General features: G+C 45.2%; 2 protein-coding genes across 3 annotated transcripts in view; both read left to right on the top strand.

Moving 5' to 3' along the window:
• LOC692988 (aldehyde dehydrogenase) overlaps positions 1 to 15,322 on the top strand; it is a 423,296-nt gene that overhangs the window by 296,155 nt on the left and 111,819 nt on the right. The gene's annotated exons all lie outside the window — the stretch shown is intronic.
• Positions 2,947 to 5,268, top strand: LOC119630002 (uncharacterized). Its single transcript, XM_038017802.1, has one exon. The coding sequence runs from the start codon at positions 2,947 to 2,949 to the stop codon at positions 5,266 to 5,268; it is 2,322 nt and encodes a 773-aa protein (XP_037873730.1).

The raw sequence follows: 15,322 nt of genomic DNA, 5'->3' as shown, positions 1-15,322 counted from the left end.
ATGATCTCGACGAGAGCCGTATTTTACACGAGATCTCTGTAGGGTAACATTCCGAGGTAGTTAAGCGACCCTGCGACGCTGTCAGGTACCTGCCGACCTACCGACCGACCCTCGACCGACTACCTGCCAACCGCCGGCCGCCGACCCTCCGAACGAAGATTACATAAAAAAAGCACGAGTAAAGACATCAGCGCCTCGAAGATATTTATTGAAGACTTGAAGACTGTTGAAAAGATCGTCGGTTATTGAACATAGAAGAAATTCGGTTGTATTGACAGATCGGTCGGCTCGGTTTTACGTTCAGTAGCAAAGTTTTGAGTTTTAATTTCGAGCGAGCTTGTACGATATCGTACACCTCAGGACCCTACATCGACTGCTTCAGATCGACACGAATAATCGCCACGAGACGGGCATCCGGCGTCTTATAGGATTTCAAGAAATCTTATAAGATTCATAAACCCGTCCAACCTGGGTTGGCGTCACTCGCCTTATCGACACGGGTGACGTGCTGCGTACCCAACAGCTGGTCCTTCGAGCCGGATACAGCGATTATTCAACGATGCCGATCACCAGGAGCAACAAGGGATCATCGAGGGAACAGCCACTCGAACCTGCGGTTCAAGAATCCAGTCCGGAGGCAACAGAAGCGACGTCGTACGAAACATACGAGAGCTCCGCGACCGGTACGACCCAGAACACAAAACTTGAAGAGGCAACGACGCGGACACGTGGTGAAAATAGACCCGCGTCGAAGAAATCGCTACGACGTAAGGAACTGGCAGCGAGAGCGGAGCTGGCGGAAAAAGAATTGATAGAAGCACAAGCAGCCACTATAGCCGCCAGACTCCGCCTGCAATTGATTCAGGCCGAAAGCGAAGACGACGATGATTCCATTATAGAAGAGCCAAAGGACCGGGAGGACCAGGTCAGGGCCTGGGTCCAGACGTCGGCGGGCAGTATGGACAAGGAGCCCGCAGGCGAGCACATTGAGAACCACCCCGTCAGCAAGGCCAACATGGAAGATTGCAGCAACAGGGACCTGGCTAAGGCGATAGTGGAAGCAGTGAGGAGCGCAACGACCAAGGAGCTGCCGCCACAACCCGACTACATGCACCAGTTGCCGACGTTCGAAGGCGACTGCAGGGAGTGGGTGGCCTTCAAGGCTGTCTACGAGGATACCGCTCCACTCTTCTCAAGCGCTCAAAACATGGCGCGGCTGAGAAGAGCGCTGAAAGGACAAGCCAGGGAAGGAGTCCGCAGCCAGCTGTACTCCGAGAGCACACCGGAGGAAGTAATGGAATCACTGCGGCGGTGCTATGGAAGGGCGGACGCTTTAGTCTTAGCGGAGCTAGACCGCATACGAAGACTTCCAACGATAAGCGACTCCGCCTACGACATTTGCTCACTGGCGAGCAATGTTAACAATACCGTCGCAGCGATCAGGGGGCTGCGGAAACCCCAATATTTGATGTCGCCCGAACTGCTGAAGAGCATCGTCGACAAGATGCCGACCATCCTGAGGTTCCGGTGGTACGACCACATCATCGAAAACACTGAAGGAGACCCGGACCTCAACACGATGTGCGGCTTCCTAAATAAGATGGCGGACCGGTGCGGGCCACACGCCGTGGCTGAGGTGGCAACGAAAAGACAACCATCGAGGCGACAGGCGACGCACGCCACAACCGACTGCACCGAGCGCGCAACTTCGGACAGAGTAATAATAGACAAGCCGGCGTGCCCGCAGTGTAAGGAAGGACACCCGCTGTATGATTGTCCGAGGTACGAGAGAGCCACGGTGCAGGAACGATGGAGAATGGCAAAGGAGTCGCGCCTATGTTACAAGTGCCTCGACGGTAAGCACCGGAAGCAATCGTGTCAACGACCGCCATGCCACACGTGCAAGCGCTGGCATCACCACTCGCTACACAACGAGAAGTCGGAGACAGAGCCAGCAGAGAACAGGGAAATCGCGAACAACGTGCGACTTCCCATCAACTGCACACGGATCAGCAGGGCGTACTTGAAGATGGTGCCCGTTGAAGTGTACGGGCCATCGGGATCGACGACGGTGCTGGCCCTGCTGGACGAAGGCTCCACGGTAACTCTCCTGGACTCGAGCGTGGCGAAGCAGATCGGCCTGAAGGGACCCAAGGAGTTGCTCCGCCTCGAGACCGTGGGCGGGAAGACCCTAACGAAGATGGACTCGATGAAGCTTAACATCCGAGTTCGAGGGCTTCACCAGCGGCAGAAGAGGACGATCTTCGGAGCGCGCACAATAGACGACATGAGCCTTGCACCTCAGCGACTGAAGAGGGAAACCATCGAAGGCTACGCGCACCTGAGGAGCCTGGCGGACCAGTTATGTCACGATGAACAATCCCCCCAACTATTGATTGGGCAGGACAACTGGGGACTCATCGCCGCCAGAAGGACACGCAGGGGCAGGAGGAACCAGCCGGTAGCCTCATTCACCCAATTGGGATGGGTGCTACATGGTCTCGACGGCAACAACGCAAAAGAGGTCAACTTCCTCACCTGCGCCCATGTATCGATGCGCGAAGAGGCCTTGGACAGACTGGTGAAGGAGCACTTCGCGATAGAGTCGCACCCAAGCGTCCGAGCACGAATATGGAGGCGAAGGCGCTCGACATCTTGGAGAAGGAGGACGACAGAGGTTGGAGACGCGATGACGGCCGCTTCGAAGCTCGGACCTACAATACCTGTTCGAAGCGTTGTTGTGGTTCCGGAAAAGGCTCGTCGTGGTTGTCGCGGACATCAAGGAGAAGTTCCTGCAGATAAGGATCAGGGACGTGGACCGCGACAGCCCAAGATTCCTCTATAGAGAAGATTGATGCGAGGCCGCTCCAAAAGAGTATAGAATGACGTCGGTCATATTCGGAGCGGCCTGTTCACCGAGCACGGCGTCGTTCGTTACAAATAAGAATGCCAAGGAGTACAAACATCGTGCTAATAGAGGGGAAAGCGCTCATTCAGAGCATTTGGCGGAGTGGGATCGACTGGGACGACGTCATCCTGGAAAAGGACGAGGTGGCGTGGAAACGCTATATGGAGAACCTTCGCATGTTGCAAGGCCTCCGAATAGCAAGGTGCTTCTCGTACTGTAACACTGAGGGGGAGCTGCACACGTTCACCGACGCCAGCGAGAAGGCCTACGCGTGTGCAGTCTATTGGCGTCAGAAGACAGACGAGAGCACCTACCGCGTCACGCTTCTAGCAGGGAAAGCCAGGGTGACCCCACTGAGACCAGTCTCTATCCCAGGGCTGGAGCTGCAAGCTGCACTGCTGGGGACAAGGATGGCGCAGGCGATAGCGAACGAATTGGACATCGCGGTCGGCAGAAGGACGTACTGGACTGACTCCAGTACAGTTCTGACATGGATAAAGACCGACCCACGCACGTTCAAACCTTTCGTTGCGCACCGACTCGCCGAGATAGAAGAGTCAACGAAGCCCCAAGAATGGCGATGGGTGCCTGGCTCGCAAAACCCAGCAGACGACGCAACTAGAGAGGCGCCGGCGGATTTCGACCACACGCATCGGTGGTTTAATGGACCCGAGTTCCTGACGTGGGATGAATCGCGCTGGCCCAAGCCGCGAACATTCAAGCAAGAACCGTCTGGAGAAGAGAAAGAGGCCTACCTGGTCGCTACGGCGAGGACCGCTGAAGCTCAACCCACGCCCGATCCGCACAGATTCTCGAGCTGGGTCAGGTTATTGAGAGCAACAGCCAGGGTCCTCCAATTTATCGAGCTGTGTCGACCCCGGAAGGAGAGCGCCTGCGTGTCCAGACAATTGGAGCAGCAAGATCCCACGTGGAGGACGACACGAACGAAGCAACCCCGATCCACATGGAAGTTAAGGACCCCGGAAGCACCTAAAGAAGCGTGGCTGCTGCTTGATCGAATCCACTTGAAGGAAGCGGAGAAGATCCTACTGAGAAGCAGCCAAGGAGAGAGCTTCGGTGAAAAAGATCCCGAACGTCACCCCAAGTTGCGACGGCTCGACGTCGTGATGGAAGATGGCCTGTTGCGCCTGCGCGGACGTATCGACGCAGCGCAATACATAGATGCAGGCTGCAAGCGACCGATCGTGCTGGACGGGAAGCACGTGATAGCGAGATTATTGATCAAACACTATCACGAGGCGTTCCAGCACGGTAACCACGCAACGGTGATAAACGAGGTGCGGCAGCGCTACTGGATCCTAGGTCTAAGATCGATCCTTCGAGCGACGGCCGTCCGATGCCAGTGGTGCAAGGTCTATCGGAGTACACCACGCCTACCGCCCACCGGAAACCTGCCGATAGAGCGGCTACGACATGGAGAGCCGCCGTTCACCTGTGCTGCCGTCGATTACTTCGGGCCGATGACGGTGACTGTAGGACGACGTCACGAGAAGAGGTGGGGCGTGCTGTTCACATGCCTCACCACGAGAGCAGTTCACAGGGAGCTAGCAGCGTCACTGACGGCAGACTCAATGCTGTTAGCGCTGCGCAGGATGGCCGCCCGGCGAGGAACGCCCAAAGTCATTTACAGCGACAATGGGACTAACTTCGTCGGCGCCAACAAGGAGCTCAAGCAGGCAATCGAGAATGCAAGGGAAGCAGACGTCGTGTCACGGGCCGCTCAGATGAACATAAAATGGAAGTTCATCCCGCCAGGAGCGCCGAACATGGGAGGCGCGTGGGAACGTTTGGTGCGGTCCGTGAAGACCGCGCTGGCGGTCACACTGAAGGAAAGACACCCGAGGGAAGAAGTTTTGCACACTCTTCTGTTGGAGGCGGAGCACGTCGTCAAAACGCGACCGCTCGTCGCCAGGGAAGAGAGTTGGGAGTCAGAAGCACTCACGCCGAACCACTTCCTCATAGGGAGGTCCTGCGGAGCTCCAAGCATCGGCGACTACACAGACGAAGACCTGACCGGCAAAAGGACATGGAGAGTGGCGCAGCGTATGGCAGACCACTTCTGGAGTAGGTGGGTCAAGGAATACCTGCCTACGCTGCTGCCCAGGAAGATCGACGGGAGAGCAGCTGGCGAGGACTTGCAGTGTGGGGATACCGTCCTCATAGTGGACTCCACGCTGCCACGCAACACATGGCCACGCGGGCAAGTTGTCCACACCTATCCAGGCCCCGACAACCGTGTACGAACCGTCGACGTCAGAACGAGCGGCGGTCTGCTTAAGAGACCTGCCTCCAAGATGATCCTGCTGGTGCCTGCATCGAGCGACGAGCCCCGCCCATAGAGTCGCCACTACAAGGAGTCGGTGCTACGCACGAGGGGGAGGATGTTGGCGACAGCGGCGTCGCCTCAGAATTATAGAATTTATAATAGATTTATATAGATATGTACATAGACATAGAGTTATAACAAATAGATAAATAACAAATAGATAAATTATATAGAGTGCACATAGATAGATAAGGATATAGATAACGTGCACATAGATTTTACTAAGAATAGAACGTAAGTTGCTTTGAAATAAATAGTATACACTTTTGCTTTATTATTCCCGATAGTTTTAAGATTAGCATATTAACTTAAATGAACACGCGCCCGGCCCGCGTCCCGAAACGATGTAACAAACAGCATTTATCTGTGTTCAGGACCGGGTATTTTGTTTATACGGGCGCGTCATATAGATTAAGCATAGAATAAGTTATATGTATCGATAGGGATTACAACATAGAATAGTTAAGTATAAGGCATTAGTATATACATTTATTAAATAAATAGATATAACGAATAAACCGAGCCGATCATAGTGAAAATGATCTCGACGAGAGCCGTATTTTACACGAGATCTCTGTAGGGTAACATTCCGAGGTAGTTAAGCGACCCTGCGACGCTGTCAGGTACCTGCCGACCTACCGACCGACCCTCGACCGACTACCTGCCAACCGCCGGCCGCCGACCCTCCGAACGAAGATTACATAAAAAAAGCACGAGTAAAGACATCAGCGCCTCGAAGATATTTATTGAAGACTTGAAGACTGTTGAAAAGATCGTCGGTTATTGAACATAGAAGAAATTCGGTTGTATTGACAGATCGGTCGGCTCGGTTTTACGTTCAGTAGCAAAGTTTTGAGTTTTAATTTCGAGCGAGCTTGTACGATATCGTACACCTCAGGACCCTACATCGACTGCTTCAGATCGACACGAATAATCGCCACGAGACGGGCATCCGGCGTCTTATAGGATTTCAAGAAATCTTATAAGATTCATAAACCCGTCCAACCTGGGTTGGCGTCACTCGCCTTATCGACACGGGTGACGTGCTGCGTACCCAACACATGGACTTCAGCAATGCCAGGATCCGAGCCAAGCCGCTGCCTACCGCTTAGTACTCTCCACAAGCCTCGTCTGAAGAAGGACATGCCATAGCACTCGGGAAACACCGTGGAGAGAAACTCATTTTATAGCCAGATGGTACGTGGCAAGAAATAGCCGCGTAGGATAACGTATTGTGACCACACAGGTGCTACATTTTATTTAATGTTAACATAGAAGTAGAAACATAATCATAATTTTCATCTGTTCTTGAACTAGGTGATAAAACCTGTATCTCAAGCAGCAGTGCTCCTCGTACAAAAAATACAACGGCTTTACTTCAGACTTCAGATACACAAAAGTAGAAAATAACTAGACAAAAATTAAACCGAAATTCGTGAATTGCATAAAAGTGACAATATGTGAGCTTAAAATATTACAATTAACAAAAATTATTGTAATCTATATATTAATACGTGAAACAAGAACTTTGTATCCCTTTTTACGAAAATTGCGCGGACGGAGGAGTATGAAATTTTCCAGACATATAGAGAATATAGAGAAGAAGTGCACAATGCTAATTTTTTTTTTAAATAATGCATAAAAGATACATTAAATCAATAAAGAAAACATTACACACACTACATACCGTGTATTTGACGCACACACGCATGCATACTATTTATTGTCAAACTTTTGTTCTTGACGTCTGTTGTCAAATTGAGATTAAATATTGTTTGTCTTTGTTAATATTTTTTAAAGTGTAGTCTTGGCGAAATTTGTGATTATAGAAGTATAAAATACAATCATAATAGTGTACAAACTTACAATTCCAATTAATTATAGTCGAATTTCGACTACTGCGAGACCTCTAGTTAGTATAATAATGTACCCTCTGTGTGTAATGGTGGCTAAGCATGTGCGAGTGTAAGAGAGTGTGTGTGGGTGGGTGTACTCGTAATTAAAAATATTTAAAGTTATTTAATAAAACAGTCTCTACAAGGACAAGCTAAAATTATTTAAATTAAATTTTAATTATAAAATTAAATATATGTAACTATTCTGCGTGCTTATACCACGAAACAATCGTACGATTTTTGTTTGATAGAACATCAGCATATAATACAAATGGAACTTTGATACTAACAAAAAAAAACATAAGTACTTTTTCGCACCTTTGTCAAATATCTCTTCTATTCAAGGTTTGTACAACCGAAAAGTTTTATCGTTTTACGAAAAATGTTGACCGTTAACTAAAAACTCCGAGAGTGTTGTCAGAGTGAAAACAATTTAACAACAAAAAAAAACGGACGTGCTAACAAAGTTTAATATACATGACCCGTAGCTGCTTTTCAAGTATGCCTTTGACACATTTTTTTTAACCATGTCTAAAATCCAACAGAAATTATTTCGTAATATAAAATTCCGGAGACAGTCAGATTTCGCCCAAACTTTTCTAACTGCAATCACTTTTAATATAATAAAGGTTTAGGTAAAAGCTGCATGGTTTAGAATATTTTTATTATTTTTTTAATTTTATTATAGCAGAGATCGCGACATTAATCCTCTAGCCAATATTTACGACACCCACGCTTAGAAATAAAGTAATTCTATTGTAGCACATCCTACACAGTTTTCTTTGTGAAAACCTGTCTTGGAAATTTTAAGCCTTGCTGGAACTGGTAGGAGCTCTTGTGAGTCCGCACGGGTAGGTACCGCTACCCTGCTTATTTCTGCCGTGAAGCAGTAATGCGTTTCGGTTTGAAGGGTGGGGCAGCCGTTGTAACTATACTGAGTCCTTAGAACTTATATCTCAAGGTGGGTGGCGCATTTACGTTGTAGATGTCTATGGGCTACAGTAACCACTTAACACCGAGTGGGATGTAAGCTCGTCCACCCATCTATGTAATAAATAAAAATAAAACACTAATTACTGTACCATGACAAGATGAGAATACCAAAGTCGGATTGCATGCACGCCAACAAAATGCTCTACAAATTTTCCTCGCACCTAACAAATTTCGGTGACGCTGTAAAACGGTCGTCATTTATTTGTTTCCACAATTCAATTACTGTTCCTCCATAATTATGCGAGTCTCATTAAAATTCATCACGACACATCTATGGTCCCCAAACCAGCTATTTTTCTCGACGTACATACTAATGTCAGACTCGCCACTACCCCGAAGGGTATTTTTTTAATTAAGACTCGCTCGCACTAGAGCTCTTCATTGGTGCGACTTTAAAAAAAAACACGCGTGGCACTCGGGGACTGCCGCGGTAAAGCTATTGCATAGCATATTTTATCAACTTATGCAATTATAATCAGACAACAATAATTTAATATTAAAACAATAATAAAATAAGACCACGCTATATTTATAAAAATTAACAAAAGCAAAACCTTCATTATCCCCTTCACTCTCATAAGCTAGACCGCGCGAGAGAGAGACGGGCAGACTTTTCATGATGCGCATGCAGTGCGACGTCACGCCGCGCGCTTATTCACAAACACTACACAAGCGCAACGTGTGAATATGTTGAACGCTACCTACATGGTAGGTGGAGTGGAGGGTTTTAGGTTTTATTTTCGTTACGGAATTTCTTGATTCAGTCGCCGCGCTCAAACCCGCGATAAAAGCTATGCAATAGCTTAAAAACAAAGAAACCTGATAATGGTTCGAAAAATATTACGGCGAAATATTGTGTTCAAATTTTATTTAACCCATATTTTAGTCAAATAATTTGAAACACATCCACAGAGAAAGAGTGAAAACTTCTCTTGGACTGCAACGCATAAAGTTGTGTTATCTATTTCAAATCTTTGCACGGTTTTTTAACAACCAATCTTCCTTCCCAAATTGTATCCATCATATTTGAAGTATGTAGCTGCCGGAACCTCTCTCTTTTGATGTCCATTATCACTTATCCGCCGCGACGTGCAACGCATCACATATTTTAAATTTCAGTGCACTAGGCTTGAGCATTAGATCGACATCAACTATGAAGGGATATAGCTCTTTTATAAAAAAAAATAACGGCTAGCAAGAAATAGCAAGACACGTAGACCAGTGACGCTAATATCGAATTTCAAAATTGGTATCGAAGTAATATTGGTAAATATGTAGTAGTAGAGTAGTCATTTAACGTTACGTTTTTAAAGTCCAGTGTTTGCAAAATAAAAAATTATGATGCTGTAGGTACGCTTCTTTTCGATGGCACGTTCACTCCAAAACAACTCGCATTCGTCTTTGAAGCGAACATACATTTATATAACACAAATTTCAATTAGCTTCTACCTGTCCATTGCTTCTATTTAATTAAAAATTCTTCTGTGAAGCGTTCAAAAAGTTTTTACTTTCTTTTGAAATTATTCTACGTATAGTTCATGCTTCGTTATTTCAATCTTAACGCTCGTTTTCTATAGATTTCGAAATGCGGTTCGTGCTTTTATGACATAAGTCTGTTTCAATTTGCTACTCACAAAGGCTTTCCTTTTGCTTACATGGGTGAAATAGCTCACGTCCCACCAGTAGTTAAGCGCTTATCAAAGCCAATAGAGATCAACCACGTAAATACACGAAGTCTGAGTCTCGATTCTATAGTACAACTACTGTCTCATCCATCAAACGGAAACGCATTACTGCTTCGCTGAAAAAATAGGCAGGGTGGTGATATCAAAAAGATATTAAAGTTTCCGTAAAATATTACATTAGGTGCAATATCGAGTGAAAAGTTTAATCCGTATAATATAATAAAAAACTACAACCTCATGTGTCATTGAAGGCGGTGTCTTACACGTCGTGCTGTCTAAGGACTACAGTAATCGATTAGTACCAGGTATAATGTAAGGTTCTTTATCCAGCCTTCCTTCTTCCTTCAGATTAAAAGAACTTCTTAACATAGAATACTGTAAATTCATGAAACTTAAATTCATGGCTCAGGGTGGTAGATACATTGAAGTTGGAGTGAGTGAGTGAAGCACCAGATAGGCCGTGATCTCGTTCAGCTACTAAGTCGACTGCAACCACTACCAAATCCAAGACCGTAATTACTAGTTTGCTCATTTTTATTTAATTATATATCTCATTACCTCTCTATACTGAAACAACATCTACGCAGTTATTGACGGATTTAGCATTCTATTGATGTAATTTAGTATCGGACGCATACATATCAAACAAGAAAGTCTCTACTCTCCATTTGCATCGGTCTTGGGCAGTCTATTTTACCTCCTCCCACCTCATTCCCAACACGCCCATTTCCTGCTATACTGAGCGACGCCAAGTTGATCTGGGACGGCCTATCTTCCTTTTGCCAGACACTTTCCATGTCAGTGCTCTCTTGGTAGGTTTCGGGCTTTCTTAATGTGTGGCCAATCCAATCTGACAAGAAAGGCTAGGCTGTGTTAAATATCTTTACAAAAACACTGATCGTAGGGAGCAACCACTATACCATTAGGGCGATCAATTCTTGTACATAAGCTTAGGTAAGTAAGATAGCTAAGGTAAGAGAACCAGAAAAAAAAGGGGCGTTGTGTAAAGGCTTGGGAGGCGATTTATAATTTCATCTAGGAGGACTCTTAGAGACGCGCAGGCCCGCCGCCGTCGAGCGGGGGCCAGGGAGGCGGATTTCGCCTAAGCCCTGGCCCTCTAAGTGTTTCGGGTCTCCCTCACATGTCGGCCTGGGGACCGGTGAAGGGGACCTAAGAAGACGACGTGCAAGCTCCTCTGCACGCGTTTTATGCAAGAGCATCCGGGTGATGGAAGGCCGGCTATCCTCAACCCACGCTGGTTCTGACCCAGCGGGGTATTCCGAGGGTAGACCATTCTAACCGGCGCCATCTAGGCGGGCTTCGGATAGCCTGCCGACCGATAGGACTGGTGGTCGTGGCGCCGACGACCGCCAGTCCGGCGTACCGAGGGGGAGGGTGATGGGAGAGATGTACTCCGCACTAAACGCTTCACTTTCCCCCCTTTGCCTTTTCATGAGTTCTGCCTCATGCGACAGGAGGTTTTAGTCGGTTCAACTCCGACATGCCCCGCCCTCCATCCCCAGTGGAGGGCGGAAGTACGGTGATTTACTCCTGACAAAAAAAAAGGAGGACTCTTAGACACCGACTGAGCTCTCGTTATAGTGGTTTTAAGTAGGTGAAAAAATGGGGGCGCTAAAAAAAGTTTATTCTCACAGTGAGCTGTAGACAAAATATGTTTAGGAACCCCTGTTACAGGCCCTTTGCAAATTAGTTCAAGGGAATCCGCGAATCGCCGAACTTAAATGAGAAACGCGCTTAATCATCACGAAATATATTCATCGTTTCATCTGTGACGAGCTTAATTTGTTTTTTTTTTTATTGCATAGATGGGTGGACGATCTCACAGCCCACCTGGTGTTAAGTGGTTACTGGAGCCCATAGACATCTACAACGTACATGTGCCACCCACCTTGAGATATAAGTTCTAAAATCTCAGTACAGATACAACGGCTGCCCCATCCTTTAGACCGAAACGCATTACTGCTTCACGGCAAAAATAGGCAGGGTGGTGGTACCTACCCGCGCGGACTCACAAGAGGTCCTACCACCAGTAAAGATTCGCATATTCCTTCGCTTCATGAACTTTTTTGCAGTTACAGCAAAATTAGTTTATCGGCACATATTTTTAGGGTCTCGGCAAAGTCGCCGCGGACTTAAAATAATACGCCCGGGGCATTCGTATCGAGCGATTTGATTATACTTAGCCGCGGTCAAATCTCGCATGCGGGTAACATATTTGTAAGATAATAAGCAAACACAGGAATTACTTCAACGTTTAAAGATTAACATCGTGGACTTAATACAATATTGTGTTAATTTCCTAGAAAATTATCTTTTGACATTTACATTTGTCTGACTCGGTGGTGCTGTAGTTAGCGGCCCTGACTATTGCGCCGAGGGTCGTGTCTTCGATTCGGGCAAACATTCGTGTGATGAACAGGTTTGTTTGCACTTCGTCTGGGTGTTTATTGTCTATTTATGTATGTATACTTGTATGTATGTTTTACTGATGGTAGGACCTCTTATGAGTCCCACGGGTAGGTACCACCACCCCGCCTATTTCTGCCATGAAGCGTTTGCGTTTCGGCTGGAAGGGCGGGGCAGCCGTTCTAACTATACTGACACCTTAGAACTCATGTCTTAAGGTGGGTGGCGGCATTTACATTCGCTCTATACCAGGTGGGCCGTGAGCTCGTCCACACATCTAAGCAATAAATAAAAAATATATACATAAGTATGTTTGTCAGTCTCTGGTACCCATTACACATGGAATCCTAAATTGGAGCCGGATGCCCGTGCGTGATGTGTTCCCAGTTATTATTATTATATTATAAAATTTAAAAGGAATACACAGGATCAAACCATGAAACTAGGTTTAATTTTATGCCAGCTTTATATGACCGTGGCATTCACATCATGATTTGAATGGAGAGTGGTCGTTTTGAAGCGTTAGCAGGGCTCAAGGACCGTGGTGAGCTCCCTATTAACCTAATATTACTCTGCACAGGCGAACGAATTCACGACCTTAGAACTTATATCTCAAGGTGAGAGGGGCATTTACGTCGTAGACGTCTATGGGCTCCATTAACTACTTAACACCAGGTGGGCTGTGAGCTCGTTCACCTATCTAAGCAATAAAAAAATAATTTAAAAACACCTAACGTCGTGGTAAAATAAAAATTGTGCTACGTAAAATCACATTGTTCGGTGTAATACGACCGAACATCTTAGCAAGCAAAAACGCCATACTGCACGTTTATTTAAAACTAGCCGTACTCGTCGGCTTCGCTGGGAATTAAAAATTAACATTATTATTTATTGTCATTATTATTATTGTTATTGCTTAGATAGGTGGACGAGCTCACAGCCCACCTGGTGTTAAGTGGTTACTGGAGCCCATAGACATCTACAACGTAAATGCCACCACCCACCTTGAGATATAAGTTCTAAGGTCTCAGCATAGTTACAACGGCTAGCCCACAGTTCAAACCGAAATGCATTACTGCTTCACGGCAGAAATAGGCGGGGCGGTGGTACCTACCCGTGCGGATTCACAAGAGGTGCTACCACTAGTAATTACGCAAAATATAATTTTGCGGGCTTGATTTTTATTACACGATGTTATTCCTTCACCGTTGAAGTCAACCGTGAACATTTATCATGTACGTATTTCATTAGAAAAATTGGTACCCGCCTGCGGGATTCGAACACCGGTGCATCGCTAGATACAAATGCACCGACATCTTATACTTTAGGCCACGTCGACTTCAATGTGTGTATTAAACTGAGTTAATAAAATCCGGATTATCATTAATAAACAGCTACTACACCCTCGCTTTTTGCTCGCACACACATGTTCTGATTTAAATAAACTAAAGAATTTCCCGCAAGTCACGAACGTGACGTACGGCTCATATGAACAGTCCAGGAATATTTAGGACGCGTACCCACTGAGTCCTTAGGGGTGGGGGATGGTCAATACTTATCGATCTTCTTTTGAAACTTCAAACTTCATACTAAAATTAATTGGAGGAATTCACGCGAAAGCGTCTTTGTTTGGAAAAAGTGTAATAACAACTGGACCATTCAACTATCTATATATTAATTAATACGTGAAACAAAAACTTTGTATCCCTTTTTACGAAAATTGCGCGTACGGAGGAGTATGTAATTTTCCACACTTATAGAGAATATAGAGAAGAAGTGCACAATGATAATATTTTGTTAAAATAATGCATAAAAGATACATTAAATCAATAAAGAAAACATTACACACACCACCATGTATTTGACACACACACACGCATGCATACTATTTATTTATTGTCAAACTTTTGTTCTTGACCTCTGTAGTCAAATTGAGAATAGATTAAATATTGTTTGTCTTTATTAATATTTTTCTATAGTGTAGTCTTGGCGTTGAAAATACAATCATAATAGTGTACAAACTTACAATTCCAATTAATTGTAGTCGAATTTCGACTACTGTGGGACCTCTAGTATAGGTTAAAATGCTAGCCGGCAAAATTGCATTAAAAACTGTTTCCTGTGAACGAATCTCATTATATATAGTTTAATCCTTGTTTTGGATTTCGAAGGAAAGTCGTTTCGGTAGCTTGGTCTTATCTTAACAAAGTTGGGAGAAGTCTTGACCCAGTTGTGTGTGCCGCGAATCATGGGCGGAGAAAAAAAATTCCTGATTTATCTATGTTGGCAGGAGGAAAACTGTTTTTAAATTAGCTAATTCGTAACGACAAATAATTAGAACCCTTAATGGATTCGATTATGTTTGGAATGTGAACTGTTATTTAAATTTCACATACTAGTTCAAAATGTTCCTACAAATAAGCTCATATAAATCGCACCATATATTATCATTATATATTTCGAAATGATTTCGTTCATTTTACTTACACGTCACAACCATTTTTGTATTTTTTTGGAACAAAGTTCCTTATGGGACGATGCGGAGGGGTACCCTAACCGGGAAAAAACGTCCGTAACGTAAGATTTTATGTTTGTTACCTCATAACTTTTGACTAGGTGAATCGATTTTGATGATTCTTTTTTTATTAGAAAGATATTTTTATCAATAAAAAAATCATAATAAAAAATGTATACCCGAATAATTATTTTCTTTATACCTCGAATAGAACTTGAAAGTAATATTTTTATAATAAGGAACTTCGTTCCTATCCGGTGTCCCACGACACCACACATCTTTTTTTTCTAAATTTGCTCGTGGTTATTTGGGCCGATTTAATGAATTTGTGGCTATTTATATCAATTGTTCTTGCATCTGAGAAGCCATGTCCAGTAACTCTATTCGAGTTCCCCACACTAGTGCACTTTTATTAATACTAAAGCGTTATTAAGCCTCCATTACTACGCATTTATACATCAATAATAAAACATTTAACGCGACATTATTCTTCACATTTCACGGCCAAAAGGTTATTGTGTCTGTGTTCTTTCCATTGCCAGTTGAACAGGA

This window comes from Bombyx mori, chromosome 19 (assembly GCF_030269925.1).
Source record: "Bombyx mori chromosome 19, ASM3026992v2".
NCBI classification, from domain to species: domain Eukaryota; kingdom Metazoa; phylum Arthropoda; class Insecta; order Lepidoptera; family Bombycidae; genus Bombyx; species Bombyx mori.
This window is presented reverse-complemented; position numbering and strand designations above follow the sequence as displayed.

Excerpts from the sequence above, each read along its gene's own strand:
- LOC119630002 (XM_038017802.1), top strand. The coding sequence starts at position 2,947 with ATGCCAAGGAGTACAAACATCGTGCTAATAGAGGGGAAAGCGCTCATT.